At 31.7% G+C, this 20,596-nt stretch overlaps 1 protein-coding gene across 1 annotated transcript in view; it reads right to left on the reverse strand.

The window, feature by feature from the left end:
* Positions 1–20,596, reverse strand: part of LOC145330223 (uncharacterized) — a 78,881-nt gene that overhangs the window by 10,436 nt on the left and 47,849 nt on the right. Inside the window, exons 10-13 of the mRNA XM_080174834.1 lie at positions 5,617–5,690; positions 5,079–5,138; positions 4,224–4,305; positions 3,817–3,905 (exon numbers count right to left, since the gene is read on the reverse strand). Of these exons, the coding sequence (XP_080030960.1) occupies positions 3,817–3,905; positions 4,224–4,305; positions 5,079–5,138; positions 5,617–5,690 (305 nt within the window). The remainder of the gene's footprint in view (positions 1–3,816; positions 3,906–4,223; positions 4,306–5,078; positions 5,139–5,616; positions 5,691–20,596) is intronic.

A 20,596-nucleotide genomic window follows, 5' to 3' on the forward strand; every position in this document is an offset into this window, starting at 1 on the left:
TTCTATTATTTTGTGTAAATTCTTCTATAAAAAACTGATAAAGTCTAATATTCTCTAAATAAAAGCTGGGGTGATTTTTATCATAATTGTTCTTGATATTTATTATAAAGATTTATATGTTTTTAGTTATGCATTTAAATTGGTTCTACTTTCTATCTATACAATATGATAGGGTAGATTGATGCAATCGCTTCGAAACCGATTCATATCCAGTGGATTAAATCCGGTCTCAACCATACTAAATTTTTTTATACATTTTTTCAATCCGCGGAAAGTTGTTTATAATACGCTGCGATAAATTACTGTTCCAGTTTGGTTCTCAATCCTATCAATTTCTGCTGAATTAAAACAAGTTCTCATCCATACTTGAAAAACATGTATCTTATTATTCTTAACCAAACATAAAATAATTCCCTTAATTCCTTTAATTTTCCTTTCTCGTAAGATAACAAAGTTTCTTGAATTTTTATTTAATTGAAGAAAGGTTTACTAGAACGTACTTCAGATCCTTTTAATATTACTAAAATTTAGGGATCTGAAGGATATGGCCGATAAGTTGATTTATATTCCCAATGATGTACCCCTCTGTAAATTTAAATTATCTAGTGGTTGAAATGTTTACATACTCTACTTAATAAACCAACAAATTTAGTAAAAGTCTCCAAAGTTGTTAATGAATAAGAAAACGTTATTATAAAACTTTAGGGACTAGAGTAATGAACAGCTCAAGGTCTCCTCCCACCTGACTTAAATTGCCCTAGTCTAACCCATTTGTAACTATTAATCATGAGTTTATCAAAGCCTCGCCCTTGTAATATACAATAATACGTGTTCAATGTACAATAATATAAGTACAAGCTAATAATTAGAATAGACTGCTTAGAAAGTTGATTATTAAAGTTTATCTTATAACATAAAATAGTATATTTTTTGTCTAAAGCTTAGGTAAGATATCGAAAATTGCCTTTATATCTTTAATACAAGCTTTACAAATGTCTTGGAATGGTTTAAGGCTATTTTCTGACTTCTCCCGTCCTCCCCAAGAGGCTAGGGACAAATTTTTTTTTTATTGCTACACTTTATACATATATTGATATGGATACCTTTCCAAGAAATTCCAGACGCCTATCTCACAGACAAACAAGAAAATCTCCTTTTTCACAAATTATCTATTTTTTTAATATTTTAAGCAATACAAAACTTTTAAATAAATGCTAACATCCATATATATGAAAAGAAATCATCGAATGCGGGTTGAGTTTAAAAATGATGTTTCTTTAACATGAAACCATTAAGATGCAAAACTTATATTCAATGGGGTTTTAACAATTTAGCAAAAGTTTTTTTAATGATTTTAAGCGTAATGCATGTACTATTATTATAGCATAAGCAGCATATTGAGAAATTTGTAAGATTGTAAGTTGGAAGAAAGTATTTAAATAAATAACAAATAACAAAATGACCGAAAAAATCAGTTCTCCAGAAGGGCTAAGTCTCGAGCTGTTGACTCTGGAAAGGTGAATAAATTCAAAATTCAATATTGTTTCCTTATTATTTTTCTTATTAATTTATCAGTTTTTGACAAAAACTGTAGGGTTTATATTGAAAAGGTGAAGTGATTGTTTTTTTAAACACCCTTGGCCTTTATTAAAAAAAGCAAATATATGGACGAATGAACTATTTTCCAATTAATCGCATAAAAACTTTTGGAGAGAAAAAAATGCAGTTTTGTGGAACCATTTTGACATAACCTCTCCCTGTTTCGCATTTTTCTATCTCTTTCTATATCTTTCTGATCCTATGACCACACAACGGTTTCTTACAGGTCAAAATTAAATCAAAATCAGTGATTCCAAGTTTCGAAGTTGAGAGAAAAAAGTAGTTCATATTTTTACCATTAAAAGTTCGCTAACCTCTTAACCCTTTGATTCTTTTTAGGGAAGCTTCACTTACGTCTTCTTGGATATAAAGTTTTATTTTTAAACATCTTGGAAATCTTCAATCCCTAAAGAAAAGGATGTCTTTCTGTGTGTCTGTCTGTATGCACCGAAGAATCTCGCTAACCGTTGAACCAATATAGGTACTAGGAAGGTATAAACCTATTCCAGGGGGGGAGGGGGGGATGTAACATCCATCTCAGAAGGTAAATCGCCCCAATAATGTGCGTTCTATATAGGTTGGATTTTGCCCAGTACTAGACCACTGTAAGTAAAGATATTTAATTGTCCAATCTCTGAATATTTTCTGTAAACCGGCCTAGCTGGCTAATAATTATATTACATTCAATTCTCCTTGCTAATAATTACATTGCATGTAATTGGTCTGCAATTGGATTGACTTAAATAATTTTGTTATAATTGTATTTGTAAAAGAACAAGGATGACAACATCTAAAGCAGAATAAAGTCATTGATTCAAAAATAGAAAATAGAAAATCACCAAACCTTTTTCATAGTTATATAAATATCAACTTTTGCATCATAAACGACAGATCAACGAAAACAGTAAAAGTGTCGAACTATGACGTCAGAAAAAAAATTAACAATTAACCAATGAGAGGCCGCTATATATTTTACCACAGTAAATACTGGCTACTTATTGGTTAATTGTTAATTTTTTCTGACGTCATAGTTCGACACTTTTACTGTTTTCCAGATCAACGCAACAAGTAATTCATATACTGAATGCTTAATAGTATAGGGACATGGTATCTCAGACGGACATATCGAATTAAAGAGTAGCTTCGCTACTAAAAACAAAAAATTACATCCATGATTGTAACTATAATAATAATTTTAATGGAATAGTTATTTATCTTATCGTATAATAGACAGCTTTCAGCGGATATTAAAATGAAAATGATTTTTAATTTTATATTTGTGGAAAATTGTCTGTAATATGATACTATACATGATGGCTGAGAACCGGTTCTAATCCTATGGATATTAATCAGTCCCGAAGCCATACTGGAAAACTTATTGCCATAGAACAAAAATCCTTATTTCAATAGGATAATTCGACTGATTAATTTGTAAAAGCGAAAGCCTTTTATAGTGCCTTTAAAAAATGACGTCATTTGGCCTACTATTGGTCAATTAAAATGTATACTGTCCTGCCATTTGTAATTAAGTGTGTGTATTGGCCCATCATTGGTCATTTGTATTGTATTACGTCAATTTTTTTATAGGCTCTATAAAGCGCTTAGTAAAAATGTTGCGGATGAAATTGCTAAAACTTGTAATTTGCATATTTTATAATTCGACACGAATTGATGTTGTTTAGCATAAATATTCCAAAAATCCATTCTTTCTGTCTGTCTGTCTGTATAAACGCCTCTGTGTTTGTAGACTAAACTTGAAAATCATAAATAACCTCTGTAGTTGTATTTTGTTTGAAAAGAACCAACAGTAAAAACCGTTTTGACTATTCTTCTTTGATTTTAAGTTCTCATTTAGAGAACCCAATGGCATCAGCTGCTTGTAATGGGATGCAATACTCTAACGCCAACTGGTGGATATTATAATTAATATCCAAACAGACAACCAACTCTTTAATTGCTCGACTTTTGTCTGAGAAGTCCTAAATGTGCATGGTAATGAGTTGCGCCTGTTTATGGGCCAAGACATTTTCTCTAATCTAACTATTTATATCGCGCACCTGACATAGCAGCAGTAGGAAAAATTTTTAACGTCTTTAGTTAAGACGCGGTTGTCGGGCTGAGTTCGAACCTATCACTTCCCCGACGACGAGCGGATGCATTTCGTGTTGATCCACGGTCGCGTGTTAACCCATTTTGACTAGGTAAATATTTCCATACCTGGATTTTGGACGTGAATAGGTTGCCCTTTTAGACTGGTCATTGTCGGTATCAGTCGTGTATTCATCAGTTCTTTCCTCGGAGATCACCTGAAATAATCAAACAATAGAATTGCTACACTTGTTTATGAATGACTGTTTTTTTTTAATATCTTCAACCCTATATTTCTCATCTAGTATCAAATTGAGATAAAATTCAGTAATACTCCTAGAAAAATTCTAGAACAATTATATATATCTCTCCTAGTACCAAGTTGAGAAATTCTGTAATGATTCTAATAAGATTCTAGAATAATTCTCAATTAGAAAGATATATACCTCTAGCTCTTCTCAATTACCAAACTTAGCTCAACATATTCTTCATTAGTTCTAGAAATGTTCTAAAACATAAAATATAAATATTTTTACCTCTATTTCTCCTCTAGTGCCTAATTCAGAAAATTCTCTGATAGTTCTAGGATCGCTCTCATCAGAGTAATTATCCTCCTCTCTGAAAATAAAAGAAATTATGACAAAATTGAAGATTGAACAGTTGCAGAAACGAGAGCTAATTTTTAAGTAAAAAGGAAATTCTAGCAGACAAACTAAAACTAAAGTTTGCCGACTATTTAAAAAATGTTAAAATAACCGCCTTTTCTCACTAAAATCTGTACACTTTACAATAGTAGTATTAACAGATTGTTCCTCCACTAGTTTTTCCTAGAAGCTGATTTAGAGAGTGTCAGTGTGTCTCTAGATTATCTCTATTATTCAAATATATGGTTTACCCCTCTAAATCTTAACAATATACATAATTTATTTTAATCCTTAACAATACATAAAGGGAGATATTAAACACCCATATTCCTTTGAAAATTTCTATTGAATATTAACTTATAACATCTTATTTAATCCTAATTGTTATTCAAATGAAATTGCTTGCTATGTGACATAATATATTGTTATGTACATAAATTACTAACTTATAGTTTAAAATTAATCCACAATTTAACCTTTAAAAAAAATAAATAAAGTTAATATAACTGACGCACATTAAATCCGTGACTGGTTCCTACTGCTGCTATGTCAGGTGCACGACATAAAAAGAAAGAGTAGGAGGAATCCTATAGCTCAAAACAGGCGCATTTCAGTTAGGACTTCCAGGCAAAGGTCATTGAAACAATTGATTGTCTAAAGGGAATGAGACCATAATAAGAGCATTTAAGCCAGATTTGATAAGAGATGCAAGTACAGAGATGCATCGCTGATAAAACTAAAAAATACCTTGAGTTATAGTCTACTTGTCTCCTACTAGATCTTGAACTACTGGAGGGTTGGTCATACCTTAAACAAATAAATATATGTCTGTCCTGTCTTTTTAATATGCTGTCCGTTTGTTTGTCAATTGTTTGTCCTATCTATTTGTTTTTCTTTTTTATCTTTTTGTCTGTCCCGTCTGTCTGAAAGTATGTCTGTCTGTCTGCTTATAAGTCTAATTGAATAGCTGTCTGTTTGTCTTTCTGGCTCCCAGAGCTATATTCTCTGTTAAGATAGATAGATAGATAGATAATATATACCTGGAACTACTAGCTGGTCTATCATAGAGACCAGAGCTATAACTCTCTGTTAAGATAGATAGATAGATTGATAATATACCTGGAACTACTAGCTGGTCTATCATAGAGACCAGAGCTATAACTCTCTGTTAAGATAGATAGATAGATTGATAATATACCTGGAACTACTAGCAGGTCTATCATAGAGACCAGAGCTATACTTCTCAGATAAGATAGATAGATAGATAGATAGATTGATAATATACCTGGAACTACTAGCAGGCCTATCATAGAGACCAGAGCCATACTTCTCTGACAAGGACATGCTGTCTGAAGGCGCCTAAACAAAGAATGAAATCAGTCTTTTCGTTATTGTATGTTTGAATATGAAATGTATTTAAGATGGCATTGGGGGGTTTATTAAATAGGAAATTCTTGGGTATTCAATTTACATAAATGGAATTGGTAAAGGTGCAATCCTTAAAATGAATTAAATTTTGTATGAAGCTAATTATTATACTACTTGTTGAATTCTAATTCATTTCAAGTTTAAATATGTTGATTTAATACATTTTTAACACAGCATATATTAGTTTCCATTGGATAAATCGGTTCTAAAAACACATGTATCGTATGGGTTTTTAAGAAATAAAAAAATAAAATAAAAAGAATACAACAATTTTTTATCTTCCTATATAAATGTCTATATTATTGTAAAATAAGCTTAAATTCAATACGATAATCATTGATCGAAAAGTTAATTTTCATGGAAAGTAGGGAAATTGAACTATAACTTACAATGGTACCCAGTTACCCTAAGTTTTTAAATCTTATTCGTTGGATAAAAACTTTGGGTACTATGATTGGTTCGTTACGATCTAGAAGAGTTTGAACCTTTAAACTAATAATTTTAACCTACAGGAGGAGTAATTTTGTTTATCATCATTAGGGATGGACATAAATTTATCATTCATTATCTTATCCCTTTATATCCCTGTTTAAATTTACAAAACTATACATAAAAATCATAAATTTTAATTTAATATAAATTAGCTAATTTTGCTTCTATAAGAAGTAGGGATTTAAAGGGACAAGACAATGTCGATATATATAAATGTACATCCCCAATGATGATACACAAAATTACCTCTTCAGTAGATTGAAATTAGTCGTTGAAATGTTTAGACACTTAACTTAATAACCCAACCAATCAAAATCAATAAAAGTCCCCAAAGTTGTTAAGCTAACGAATAAGAAAACATTGTTATAAAACTTTGGGAACTAGTCCAATGTCCCCTCCCTCCTTGTATAAGAAAACTTTGTTTTTGTAAAATTAAATAAGTAACATTAACCATGGAAGCAGGGATATGAAAATGGACGTTAATTTCACAGTAATCTAAAGAGATAAGACAATGGCGAAAATACCTCTTCAGTAGATTAAAATTAGTCGTTAAAACGTATAAACACTAAACTTAATAAAACAATCAAAATTCACACTAAAGTCCCAATATTATTGAGCCAACGAATTACAAAACATTGTTATAAACCTTTGAGGACTATTGTAACAAACTACCCATTTTCCCCCTCTCTCTCTCTCTCTCTGTTAAATTCATCATATTTTAAGAATTCTTAATAGCGGTCCTACGAGAAACGCAGGAGTCCCAAACGTCGGAGTGGACAAACGCAGAAGTAGTTACTTAACCTAACCTAACCTATTTTAAACCATTTTTTAGGTTTTTTAAATGCCTAACCTGTATAGAAATACCTAATTAAGTTAATATTTTAACACTCCTCCGTTTGTCCACTCCGACGTTTGGGACTCCTGCGTTTGCCCTGAACCTTAATAGCATTTAAAATGTTTATGACCGCGCACAATTATCTGTCATGAACATAATATTTATTTATCTGCCAAAGTCCTATCAATGAATTCCTGAAAATATTGGCACTCCTATCTTACAAACTTAGTTCAACTTTCCATATTTAGGCAAAAATGCTAGCCATATAGGTAATAGACTACCAGGTTTAAACCTTTCTTTTCAAAATAAAGACGTTTACTTCCAAACAGTGGCGTGCACAGCAATTTCTGTGTGAATCCTTGAAAGGGTAAAAAAGGGGGAGGGCAGTCAATCCTAATATCATGTTTTACCCCTCCACCCCATTCCGCTCGCCAATAATTCCAATATAAAAACAACTGTCTAGTTTAGAGCAGGGAGGTAGGGTACATTAGGTTGTTTATTACACTAGTCCCCAAAGTTTCATAAAATGATTTCTTGGCTTATAAACTTTGGGGACTTTTAAAAATTTAGATTGGTTGCTTCATTATGTTGAGTGTCCAATTGATTTGACCACTAATTGTGTGAGCTTTTGGGTGCTTTGATGTAAATTGCTGTGACATGTCTTTTGTTTAGAGAAATATTTTCAAACAATTATACAAATATACTAAACATAATATAATATACTTACATTTAAGTGATGTATTAAGACAGACATACATATTCAGTTTTGATAGGGGTCTGACTTTCTTAACTTGACAGCCCCCCTTGGCTATTTTTTGGGGGTGTATCAGGGAAGTGTAGACCACTATAAATGGTGCGTGGGGGGAATCTAGTGTATCCAACCCCCCCTTAAATATAGCAGAACTTTTAACTTATTGAAATTCAATTTTAAAATATTGATAAAGCTTTTTTCAACAAACAAAAATACCTATTCTATTTGTTATTTTTTTTTCTAAATTAATAGGTCAATTTTGCCAAAAGATATAAACTGAATTTTAGGAATTTCATTTAAAATGATATTGTTTAGAAAAATTCTGAGAAGACCATCCCAGAAAGTCCGTTTAAAGCACAGGGGAGAAGGAATAAGTAACTAGAAACAAGAGCAATGGGAGTTTAACAATTGGGAAAGAAAAAATAATAGTTACTCATCGCATAGTATTATAGACAACTTTTCTTTGGTATTGAAATTAAATACTTTTAATGTTTTGTTAGCCCCGAGTTGCCGAATGCTCGGACTAACAAAACTGATTTTTATTAATATTCGTGGAAAATTGTCTGTAATTCTATGCTTTACAAGATTTTCAGCATGGCTGATAACCATTTCTAATCCACCGGATGTTAATCGGTTTGCGAAGCCATTCAGCAAAAAAAGAAAGTAGTTATCTGAAGCATTCTCTATGTTAAATTTCTTATCTTATTTATAATCAAACAGTTTAAATTTTTGTTTGTTTTATTAAAATATTTAATTATTTACTCAAAAAAATGCATAAAACGAAAAAGAAATAGTCCTTCTGATTTATATTTAAGATAACATTTGTATTCCTTTATCCTAAATTATTGAAATGAATCTTTGTTTGACTACATTACAAGGCATCATCTTTGTATTTTTACAAGAAATCAAGCCCATAATTGAGCTATTTGCAAAAAATAACCCTTATACATTAAGAATACTAAAGTGTGTTACTTTTTTATATGTTTCATCAATATTTGGCCACAACTCAGTCAAAAATTCTTACAAAATAGACCTTTTTCGACCTAAGATGCTCAAATACTTCCTTTACAAGCCCCATCAATCAGTTTTGAGATATCTCCATATTTCAAGGAAAATTTACAAAAAAGGCAAATTTGGGTGTTACTTTTTTAAATGCTCAGATACCATAAAATCAATAAAAAAATACTTATTTTTACTTTTCTCTCATTTTTAAAGTTTGATTCTGTTAAAGTAAATATTCTTGAAGGGATTTATGCATTGATTTTACAGAAACATAATATTTGGTGGAAATAAATGATCTTCAAAAGAATTTTTTTTTGGAAAAAAAAGAAATTCAACCACCATTGCCCTAGAGGACAGCTGTTGACCTTTTGTGTTCATGGTTTTGTCAAGTACATGTTAAAGAATAAAAATAGCCAAAAAAGTCCATAAAAAAGTATCTTAATGTGTTAGAAAATTAAATTGTTTTACTTCAAATTTGGGGATGCTGACCTTAAAGATGCTCTTACTGGTGGTGATGGTGACCCGGAAGGCATTGAAGTACATGAGCATTATGGCAACACAACTATTGATCTATGTTCTGATTTTTAAATTTCTAGCAGCCTCAAATGAAAAAATATAACAAGAACTTTTCAAAATCACAGTATTTACCTTATGAATTTGAGAATAAAAAAATCATTTAGGGATTTCTCTTGATTGGAGGCTGCTAGGAATATAAAAATCAAAACATAGATCAATAGTTGTGTTGCCATAATGCTCATGTAATTCAATGCCTTACTGGTCACCATCACCACCAGTAAGAGCATCTTTAAGGTCAGCATCCCCAAATTTGAAGTTAAACAATTTAATTTTCTAACACATTAAAGTACTTTTTTATGTACTTTTTTGGCTAAATTTTTTCTTTAACATGTATTTGACAAAACCATGAACACTAGAGGTCAGCAGCTGTCCTCTAGGGCGATGGAGGATAAATTTCTTATTTTCCAAAAAGAATACTTTTGGATACAATTTATTTCCACCCAATATTATGTTTCTGTATAAATCAATGCATAAATCCCTTCAAGAATATTTACTTTAACAGAAGCAAACTTTAAAAATGAGAGAAAAGTATAAATAAGTATTTTTTTATTGATTTTATGGTATCTGAGCATATAAAAAGGTAACACCCAAATTTGCCTTTTTTGTCAATTTTCATTGAAATATGGAGATATCTCATAACTGATTGATGGGGCTTGTAAAGGAACTATTTAAGTACTTTAGGTCGAAAAAGCTATGTTTTGTAAGCATTTTTGACTGAGTTGTGGCAAAATAATGATGAAACATATAAAAAAGTAACACACTTTATTTCAATTTGCCTTTGCCCCAAGACAGGTTGAGAGAAAAAACTTATTTGAAAACTATTGGTGCCTCATAAAAAATGACGCCATACAATATAAATGACCAATGATAGGCCAGTATGCATTGCAATTGACCAATATGGTAAAAAAGGATGCTGGCCTATTATTGGTCATTTGTATTGTATGACGTCATATTTATTTGGCACTATAATATGCTTCCATAAAAGATATTATCAGACAGACAACTAGACTTACATCCTGTTACTTTATTAGATCTATTTTATTGTGACAAATATGAAATGTATTAATAAACCTACATACCAACGGATTAATACCAATTTAAGTTTAAACTTTGACTTGAGTACTATTTTACTCAAATTTTATTTAACATGTGAAACTATATAAAGGGATGAATAAAAATTTGGAAATCTATACAAATAATACAGAGATAAGACAATGACTGATAAATTGATGTACATTCACAATGATGACACAAAACAATTACTCCTTCTGTAGATTACAATTGATGTTTGGAACGTGTGGACACTCAACTCAATAAACTAACCAATCAAAATTTAATAAAAGTCCCCAACGTTGTTAAGCAAACGAAAAAGAAAACGTTTTTATAAAACTTTGGGGACAAGTGTAATAAACAGCCTAATGTCCTCTCCCTAAATAATATAAATATGCATTTTAAGAGATATTTTAATTGAATTTTTAAGACAAAAAAACATTGTTTTTATCTTCTATATTTAAACACATTAAACAGAAGTTTCTGATCGTTACTTTATAATTCTTATGATTTATAATGGGCTATTAATTTTGCCAGCTAGGAAATTAAAACATCAATAACTATACTCAAAGAGTTTATTTATGGCCATTCTACACAATGTCAAGTGTTTCCACAAAATATGCCAGTTTAGAATAACTAAAATAGCTTGAAATAACTAGTAATATTATAGTAAAACAATAGAGGGGGAACGGGTTAAATAACTGGATGTCCAATTCCCGAGGACCCTGTGCCGCAAGGACGTCTAATTGGGGACCCCAAAATTTTGAAGTTTTAATTTTTAACCCCCCTCCCTCTATCTACAGGGGGATTCAGGTAGTTGTCTGGTTATTTATCTACACTAAAGATTTATTCTAACACAATAACCTCTTAAATGTAAATTAAAGATGTAAATATTAACTAACCAAAAAGCTAACTTTGTGTTGCTTGTATAAAAAAGCTTTGATATTGTTAAAACTAAATCTAAAATTTTGCAAAATTGTATGAATTTGTATAGTAGGTGATTATACAATATATTATACATACTTTCTAAAGTTTTAAAAGCGAAGCTTTTCTGTAATTAGGGTCGGTCCGTGAGTACGTCTTTATGTCTGTACATAATGGTAGGTCTAATCATAAATTTATACATGTTAAAATTGTCCTATCAATTTCAAACACGTTGATTTCCTGATTTAGAAATCGTGCCAACTCTATACATAAATCTAAAACCCGCAAATTTTTATCATTTATGACAGCAATTTTTGTTTGATACAACTACCCTATTTTATGAGTTATGATTCCTAAGACAACAATATTTTAAGTGAATGAAGTCCTAGAAAGTATGTCCTTTAGCAATATCCTGTATTTAAGCAACAAATTTGTATTCAATATTGTATATACTTATAAATCAATATGATTCTTTTTGGTCATTCGCTTTTATGGATGTTATCATCCTTGTTAGAACGTGCTTAAACAAGTATATCCTATTATATAAAGTAGTAAGCGTTTTTTGTCTGTTCCGAAGGATCTCGCTAACCGCTGAACCGATATTGTTCTCCTTTACAGTGAAGCTTCTTATAGGTCCTGGGAAGGTTTTAAACTATTTTTGGGGAGGGTGTCTTCAACCCCCTCCCCTCAAAAAAATATATTTTTTTTTAAAACTCAAATTTAAAATGGGATGAGGTCGTCGACTTTCCCCCTCCCACCTTAAGTGCCCCTAGAGGCTTCTAAGGGGGGGGGGGGGGCGTAGCCGCTAGTATCTTACATATAGAAAAACAATTATTATCTTATTTAGATAGCTTATTGATGACGCCATACACTAAGAAATTTTTTGGTGTTTTTTTTAAACCAAATCTTGATTAAGGTGCATTATTATTGATTATATCGTCAAACGCCCTTCAGACAACCAACTCTTTTATTGCAAGACCTTTGTTTGTAAATCCTAACTGTGGATGTTTATGAGTTGCAACTGTTTCGGACCAAGATATTCCCCTACTCCAACTATTTAAGTGGCCCACCTGACATATCAGCAGTAGGAATCTTTTTTAATGTCTATAGTTATGATGCGTTGTTTGGCCGAGATTTGAACCTATCACATTCCTATCTTCTTATTTAGATACTAAACTAATTCTATATAGCTTAGATTTGCACAATCATTCATTTTTAAGCATCATTGATATTTCGAGGTTAAAATTTAGAAAAGTATAACATATTTTTTACGACGCAATTAAAATTGAATAAAAGAATGGAAAAATGATTGTGAAGAATGATAAATACACTGGTTAATGTGGTTAGAAGAGAAATATTTTATTTTCTTCTAAAAAAACCAAGGATAATTTTGTTGAAAATAATATGAATTTAAACTAAAGAGAAAAGGCATAATACATATTTAATCAAGTGATTTACAGAGGTTGTGTTTTTAAAGCAATGGCGTACAATGTAGGGGGGGGGGAGGTTAAAAAAATCTGGATATGGAAGGTATATTACATTTTTGGGGGTGCGATTACTCCCTATGACTTTTTTTTTTTGGGGGGGGGGACATATTACAGGTGCAAAAGGCCAAAAATCTACCTGATTTTTAAAACTAAAGTCATTAAACTAGGGTGCGAAATTTTCAGGGAAGGGTTTCAGAGTTTTAAATATAATACCTACATCCAAAAATGTGCCGTCGTGTTAGGGAGGGTGGGGGGGGGGGGGGGGGTGTACACCCCAAAAACAGACTCCCACTTGGAAGTCCTTGATTTAGAGATATTTCAAGGTATGATAAATATAGGTAATCCAAAAATTCAGTGCTACATTCTGCCGCTGCATTCAAAATTTCAAGCAAAGCAAAGGATTGTAATTTAACCAGATACAGGATAATATTTGGGAGGCAAATAATAAGGTCGTCTTTATTACAAAGCGGTGCCCCCTAAAATCATGAAAAAATAAGCTGAAATTACCAAATAATTTTTCGAGTTAATTCAGTTGTTGGTAACAGCTGGCTTAACCCCCTTTTTTGAGAAAAAAGAAGAATGAAGGAAATTACTGACTAACAGGCAGAACATAAACACGTCAAGACTTGCAATAGAATTGCTTTGCTTCTATAAATATCTTTTTACAGATTGACCACAAAATTACTTATTTTTATGTTATTTTAAACAATAAACAATTTTGTAGAGAAAATCTTTTGATAAATTGCCAAAATTTATTACCAGCTTTTTCTTTTTAAGCAGTGTTTCTCCCCCAGGGAGCAAGGGAACAATGGGCTGTTTATTAGTCCTCAAATAATTTTATTAACTTTTTCTGATTAGTTGGCTTAACAACTTTACTAAATTATAGTAATCTACAGAAAGGGTAATTTTGTGTATCCTCATTGGGGCTGTACAATAATTGTACATCAATAAATAGGTCATTGTCTTATCTTTTTGGTTCCTGGTTTCTCTTAACTAATATACTTTATTTTAACTTAAACGATTATTTTTAAGATATTTAGAATTAAAGACAAGGATCTAAAGTAATAAGACAATGAACTACACATTGATATATATTACCGAAGATAATAAAAAATAACAACTTAAGAAGGTTAAAATTTTGCAGATTTTTTTGATTCTAAGGAAATGCAAAATTAATTTGAGGTAGATTAGATTTCAAGTCAATCGTAAATTTATGATATAATCAATTATTTACTAAGTATATTTGCGATTACTTTTATTTAATGAAATCTTCCAATTTTTAACATGTACAAAACGGCCTGCTTAATTGCTTCAAGATCCATGTCAGATCTATATAGGAAATAAATGTCTATAAACGAGCTCAAGTTTTCCAAGGAATATATGATTAAAACTCATAGTGCTCCAATAATCCATAATAAACTCTCATTGCCCAGAACGATAAGACCCATTATTTTACTTTATTAAAAATAAATTCATTTTTTTCATTCCATGTTGCTATTTACCTTATATTGATGTATTTAATTTCTAATCATAAAAAAGAAAATTTAAATTTATAATATGATAAATTTAAGAAAACTATGTTTTAAAAGAATTCGATTGTGGCGACATTTTGTGTGTTCAAATATTAAACTAAAATTGTAATCATCATCATTAACCCTTTGGTGATGGTAATGTAAAGAAAAAAATATAATTTAAAAAAATCTTTTAAAAATCATTTAAATTATTAAATATTTACTTTCTTTTAGATAGTAATGCCGGGTGAGGAAAATAGATTTATTGAGAAATAGATATGCATATAGAAAACTAGCCAATAGGGAGATAATTATATCGAGCCAACTCTAGTATACCAATACTGAAAGTAATCATCCTGGCTAAATTAATGGATGTATGACACAATATACACGGATATTATGACAGGGGAATAGTTGTCATCAAATTAGGTCGCTATTTCCTCTGTCATTTCTTGGTCAGTTCATTTATACAGTAAGAGGGTAGTTGATGGAGAAGATTGTTGTTTTAGCCTGCTACTAGTTTCACTTTAATAGAGAACATGAAAATCTGGTGTAAGATCCAAGTAATAATAAATCCACTGCTAAACTTAAAGTAAGAATGTCTCAAAATTTGTGTAAACAAAAATGAAAGTTAATCATAAAACCTAAAATAAATAAGAAATTTCGCAACTTTTAGCAAACAAATTTCTAAACTAAACCCTATGAACAAGATTCATTGTGTCTATAAGAAGCGCAGCCATAAAAAGTCAACTTTCTAAGTAACAGGATGTCAATTTGTAGGTCCACCAAGATCTCATAAGCGGCCGGACTGATCGTTTTATTTTATTGGTCTAAGAAAGGTTTTAGGCTATTCGGAAATGGAAATACGATACAACTCCCCCTCCTTGAAGTTATGGGCCCGGGAGAAAAATTATCTTATGTTTTTTTCATAAAATTAAATATAAGGAGTGGGGGTGGGGGGGTATCTTTTATATGATAATTCACAAATATAGAAAAAAAAACGACTGTCATTCAATATTTATAGTTGAAGATTTATTTAAACTTAAACAATACCTAACTGTTCAAACCTCATATAGGTTCTAGAGATATCAAGTAACAGTTCGATACAGTACAATTTTAGAAAAGTTTAGAAATTTTGCTGTATTTAACTTCTAAAGAAAGACTCTAGAACCTACTTTATGTCTACATGTCCTTATTTTTAAAAGCGAAGCTTTTCTATAATTAGGGTTAGTACGTCCGTCCGTCCGTAACGATTAGCTTTTTTCGTTAATTTAAACAGGTTATAGTTGTCCTATTGATTTCAAACTTTGCAGGGTGATTCCTGTAGTAGTTAAAACAATTGAGAAATCGTAGCAACTCTATAATCGTTACAAGAATGTCCGTACGTTCATTTTAAACATTACCTTGTATCTATGCAGTTTTTCAACAAATTTACTTACACTATTTTTTCGACCTTAACACATTCATATTTTGATTATTCAGTTCTGACACTGTACAAGTGTTAATGTTCTTTTTTTCCTACCGCTTCAGAGCTTCGCTTTTATAGATGTTGTCATTCTTATTTTTCTTATTCATTTTATTATTTGCACTGCACACCCATTCAAAAGTAAACTTTTTCACGAATGTATGGAAAGGCAAAAAAAAGTCTTCAATTAAAATATCAGGGTAATGTTTTGTATAGCTTTCACATAAGGGGGGTGGGGGTTAGTTTTTCGTTTGTTTGGGTACTGAGACTTGGTAGCACCGCAATATGTAGGCACAAGAAACTTTAGGTGTTATTAATGCTCAACTGGCACTTTGTGTGAAAACACCAGTTTTGGTGATATAATTCACAATGTATTTTTTTTCAAAAACATTGACAAACTAATCGACTGACCTATTACCTATAACACTGAATGTTACATACACACAGAAAATGTTAAAAGAATCCATTTTTTTTAAGTGTGAGATGAGCGCATGTATGTGTGCGTGTGTGAATAGTTATTTCTCGCATCGTATTATAAACGGCTTTCCGCGGATATAGAATGTACAATTATGAGATTAAAACTAGTTTTTTTTTGCCCCGAGGTGACGAAGTCACCGGCTAAAAAAACTAGTTTTAATCTTATGATTGTACATTTCTATATTCGTAGAAAGCTGGATATAATACGATGCTAGACATAGTTTTTTCGTATGGATGAGAACCGGTTTCTATCCACCGGATTCGAATGAATACGAGAAAATAAAATATTTGTGTTTTGACTTTTAGCATTATTAACAGTTAGGAGGTTGAAACAAGTTTCATAGAAGCAGAAATATAATCTATGATATGATTATTCTCTTGTCTATCTAATAAGGTAATATTGGATTACATTTTCACCTTTTTAAAGAGATTCCTATATTTTATTTATAATTTTACAAAACTTTTTTTAACCTTAAACTGTTGAAGAGAACATACTATAAATGTGAAGAATATGGTTATACATAGATTAGAGAAGTTATTTATCCCATCGTATAATAAACAGCTTTCCGCGGATTTAGAAATGTACAACTTTGTCTTCTGTTATTTTGTATGGTGGTGGTTATTTGTTTTTGATTGAATAAATAAGTAAACAATACCCAGGGATATAAGGATAGTGCAATGAAATAAATAAAAAACAAAATCACATTTAAAGAAAAAGTATGGTTGGTTATGGATATAGAATATACGTGGATATTATGACATGGGAAAATTATCGTTAATTTAATTTAGGTTGCTAACATGTAAATCATTTGTTGATCAGTTCGTTCATCCAGTAGGGGACGAGTGGATGGGTTGAAGGGGATATAAGTAGGAAATCGTTATTTTAGCTCGATGTAAGTTTCACTTTATTAGAGAATATGAAAATCTGGTGTAAGATCCAAGTAATAATATATCAATTAGTATGGATAAGTAGAACGAAAACTGGAATCAAGATTCAATGTTAAAAGCAAAAATAAGAAATGGAGACGGATGGAGTCGCTGCGACACTGTGGTAGGCGGCATCATACGGACAAGCCTTTTCTAGAGTATACTACGCTCTGGGACTCCCGGCAAATGCAGATGTTAAAACTCCACCCATCAACTTTAGACACGCTATCAAAAGACGGTCATTTTGATAAGCGGTCACATCCAACCCATTGTTATGGAATACAATGGCCACCTGGGCATGGGAAGGGGATTACCCCCTCCCCCTTTCCGCAGCCGGACCTTCTCTGCCATCACCTGCCTACCCCAAGGAGGCAGCCTTCCCTCCTACCTTTGCGCCTGTGGACACAGCCCCAGCTCAAAGGAACCCCTCACCAGCTATCCCTCATAATCTATTATTATACTTCTATTTGCTATATAAACCTGTATATCTATTGTAATGAATCAGTTCAAAATATATCCTTTAAACAGTAACTACTTTGTAGTTCCTTATTGATAGAATCCTTAAAGGCTAGGGGCTCGTTTGAATCGAACTCGCTCAGTAGGGTTGAACTGCTTCACCCCTACCACAACACAACTTAAATAACTAGTAAGAAATAATCTACCTCCATTGGCCTATCACAGAATCCCTGACAATGACAGACAAATTTCATTCAAATTTCAAGTCAAGAGAACAAGAAGCACTTCAAAAATTTAAGCAATAGCAAAAAAAAGTATTGAAATAAACATTTTTCTTTCATTCATAATATCACATAAGAATCTTATATTTTGTTTTTTTTGCCATGTAGTTGATTTAAACCATAAAGATATTTTTTGGGGGGGCGATAAATAGATAAAATCCTCCCCTGGACCTAGAAATGCTACATTGTCAATGAGAACCATATCGGTTCAGCGGTAGGCGAGATCCTTCCGATCAGATATACGCACAGACAGATATCATGTTAATTTTATTAAAAGATACATAAAACAATTACATTTTAAACGTTTTAAAAGCTTTGCAATTTTGTTATTGTGTACTACTTATAATATCATTAATTAGCGGCTACGCCCCCTAGAGGCCTCTAGGGGCACTTGAGGAGGGGAGATTGGAATTTGATAACCCAATTTATTATTTCAAATTTTAAAAGAAAAGTACAAAAAAAGTTTTGGAAAGGAAATTTTTTTGGGGGGGAGGGGTGGGGTGCCCCTCACCTCAGTTTTTTTTTGGGGGGTGGGGTTTTTTTCATGGGAGGGTGGTGGTACCCTCCCCCAAAATAGTTATAAACCTTCTCGAGGCCTATGAGAAGCTACCCTGTTAAGGAGAACCCGATCGGTTCAGTGGTTAGCAGGATCATTCGGTACAAACAGACAGACAAACAAACACACAGACAAACAAACACACATCCTGTTACTTTATTATAAGGATATACATTCACAAATGCGTGAATGTAGAATATATGTATGTACATTTTATATGATGTCACGGATCTTAAGGCATAAGACAATGAACGATAAGTTGATGTGCGATCCCAATGATGTTTCATTGGTTCAAACGTCTGGACTCTTAACCAATCAATCAAAATTTGTTAGAAAAGTTTTTATGCTCACAAATAAAAATTTATTGACTTTGGGTACTAGCGTAATAAACAGTCCATTGTCCCATCCCTCCATGATATGATGTATAAGTAAAGGCCCGTTTAATTACATTCAATAAAGCAAAATTAATTAGCAGTACTTTTCAAAATAGAATTGGTATTTCTCAGCAAAATTTAACTAGCAAATATTCACAAGAAACTATACCATGGGTATAGTCCCTTTCGTAACATCGCACCTTATGGGGCGATTCTTAACAGTAGCTTTTCTCCTATTTCTAGCCCCTGCGGGGGGATATAATCCTGCGGGGCCAATTACCTAACCCTGTGGGGCAATCACCTAACCCAATATAACCTAACCTAACCTAAAATAACCTTTAAAAAGCCCTTATGGGGCGATGTTACGAAAGGGACTATTCCCAATACCATTTATATAATCTAATTAGAATAAGATACTAATCTAGTAGCAAATCTACATCAAAAGCTTTACAGGATGGTTTTAGGCTATTATCCAGCATTTCCCCAATCTTCCAAAAGAGATCCCCTGGATGCTAGGAGCAAATTCGCTACTTCATCTACTTGGTTCTTTATTTCATGGAAGATTTAAATATGTACCAGGATTATTTTAAGGTATATAATATTTAGATTTAATTTTTGGGATGGTTTTAGGCCATTTTCCTTCTTTCCCTACCCTTCAATACAGAGGTTCTAGATGCTAGGGGCACACAGCCGCTAGTATCTTATAATTAGGTAATAATTTTTCTTAAAAAATCACCATATTAAGTTTTAGCAATATTATTCATGTAATTTAAAAAGTTTTAATCTTGATTATTGAATTAAAAACTTTTGTAGATGAGAGAGGGTGGGAACACCCTTTATAAATTCATTTATATTTAGCATTGGTGATACAAAGCATATAAGTTTTTTTTGTCCTTTTGATCTTAAGATATTTGAAACAGCTAGATTTGGTTGTATAATTTTTATTCTGATATATAAAGTAGGGAAAGATTTTTCTGTCCATTAAGATCCCGCCAACTATTGAACCGATCGAGTCATTCATTTTAGGGAAGTTTCAGGCTCCTTATCTAGGCTTTAGATACCACTAGTCTATTAGATTAGATTAGATTTATTAATGTGCGAATTACGCCCTGCACAAACGTAGCAGTACATACAATAGAACAGCAGGCTACTGCTAAGTACCTGCTGCACTTTACAATTGGTTTAATAATAAAAATGATTAGCTACCTAGTGAAGGATTCAAAATTTATTGAATTTGATATTAATTTTGTGCGGGTTCACACTTAGCTGACCACGGTGTACTTATTTAAGATGTTGGGGATACCACCTTAAAAATGTGGCGGCCCCCCGTACAAGTTGTAAGGTTTTTATCCAGAAATGTTATTGCTATTGCATACTTGAAATAGATAAAAATTTGTTTTAGTTTTTGGTTATTTTGAAGGCCCCCTTTCAATCAAATATCTCAGCTTTTAATTAGGCAATAAGGTTCTATTAAAGTTTAATTTTATTTGTTGGCATTCTTGGCCTGGCAAAATAGGGAGTGGGGACAAAACACCTAATTTAAAAATACCTAATTTAAAAATGCCTAATTTTATAAATGTCTATTGTGACAAAACACCTAATTTATAAATATCTAATTTAAAAATACCTAATTTAAAAATACCTAATTTTAAAAATGCCTAATGTGACAAAAC

This window comes from Acartia tonsa, chromosome 10 (assembly GCF_053477335.1).
Source record: "Acartia tonsa isolate MP-2025a chromosome 10, ASM5347733v1, whole genome shotgun sequence".
NCBI lineage: Eukaryota > Metazoa > Arthropoda > Copepoda > Calanoida > Acartiidae > Acartia > Acartia tonsa.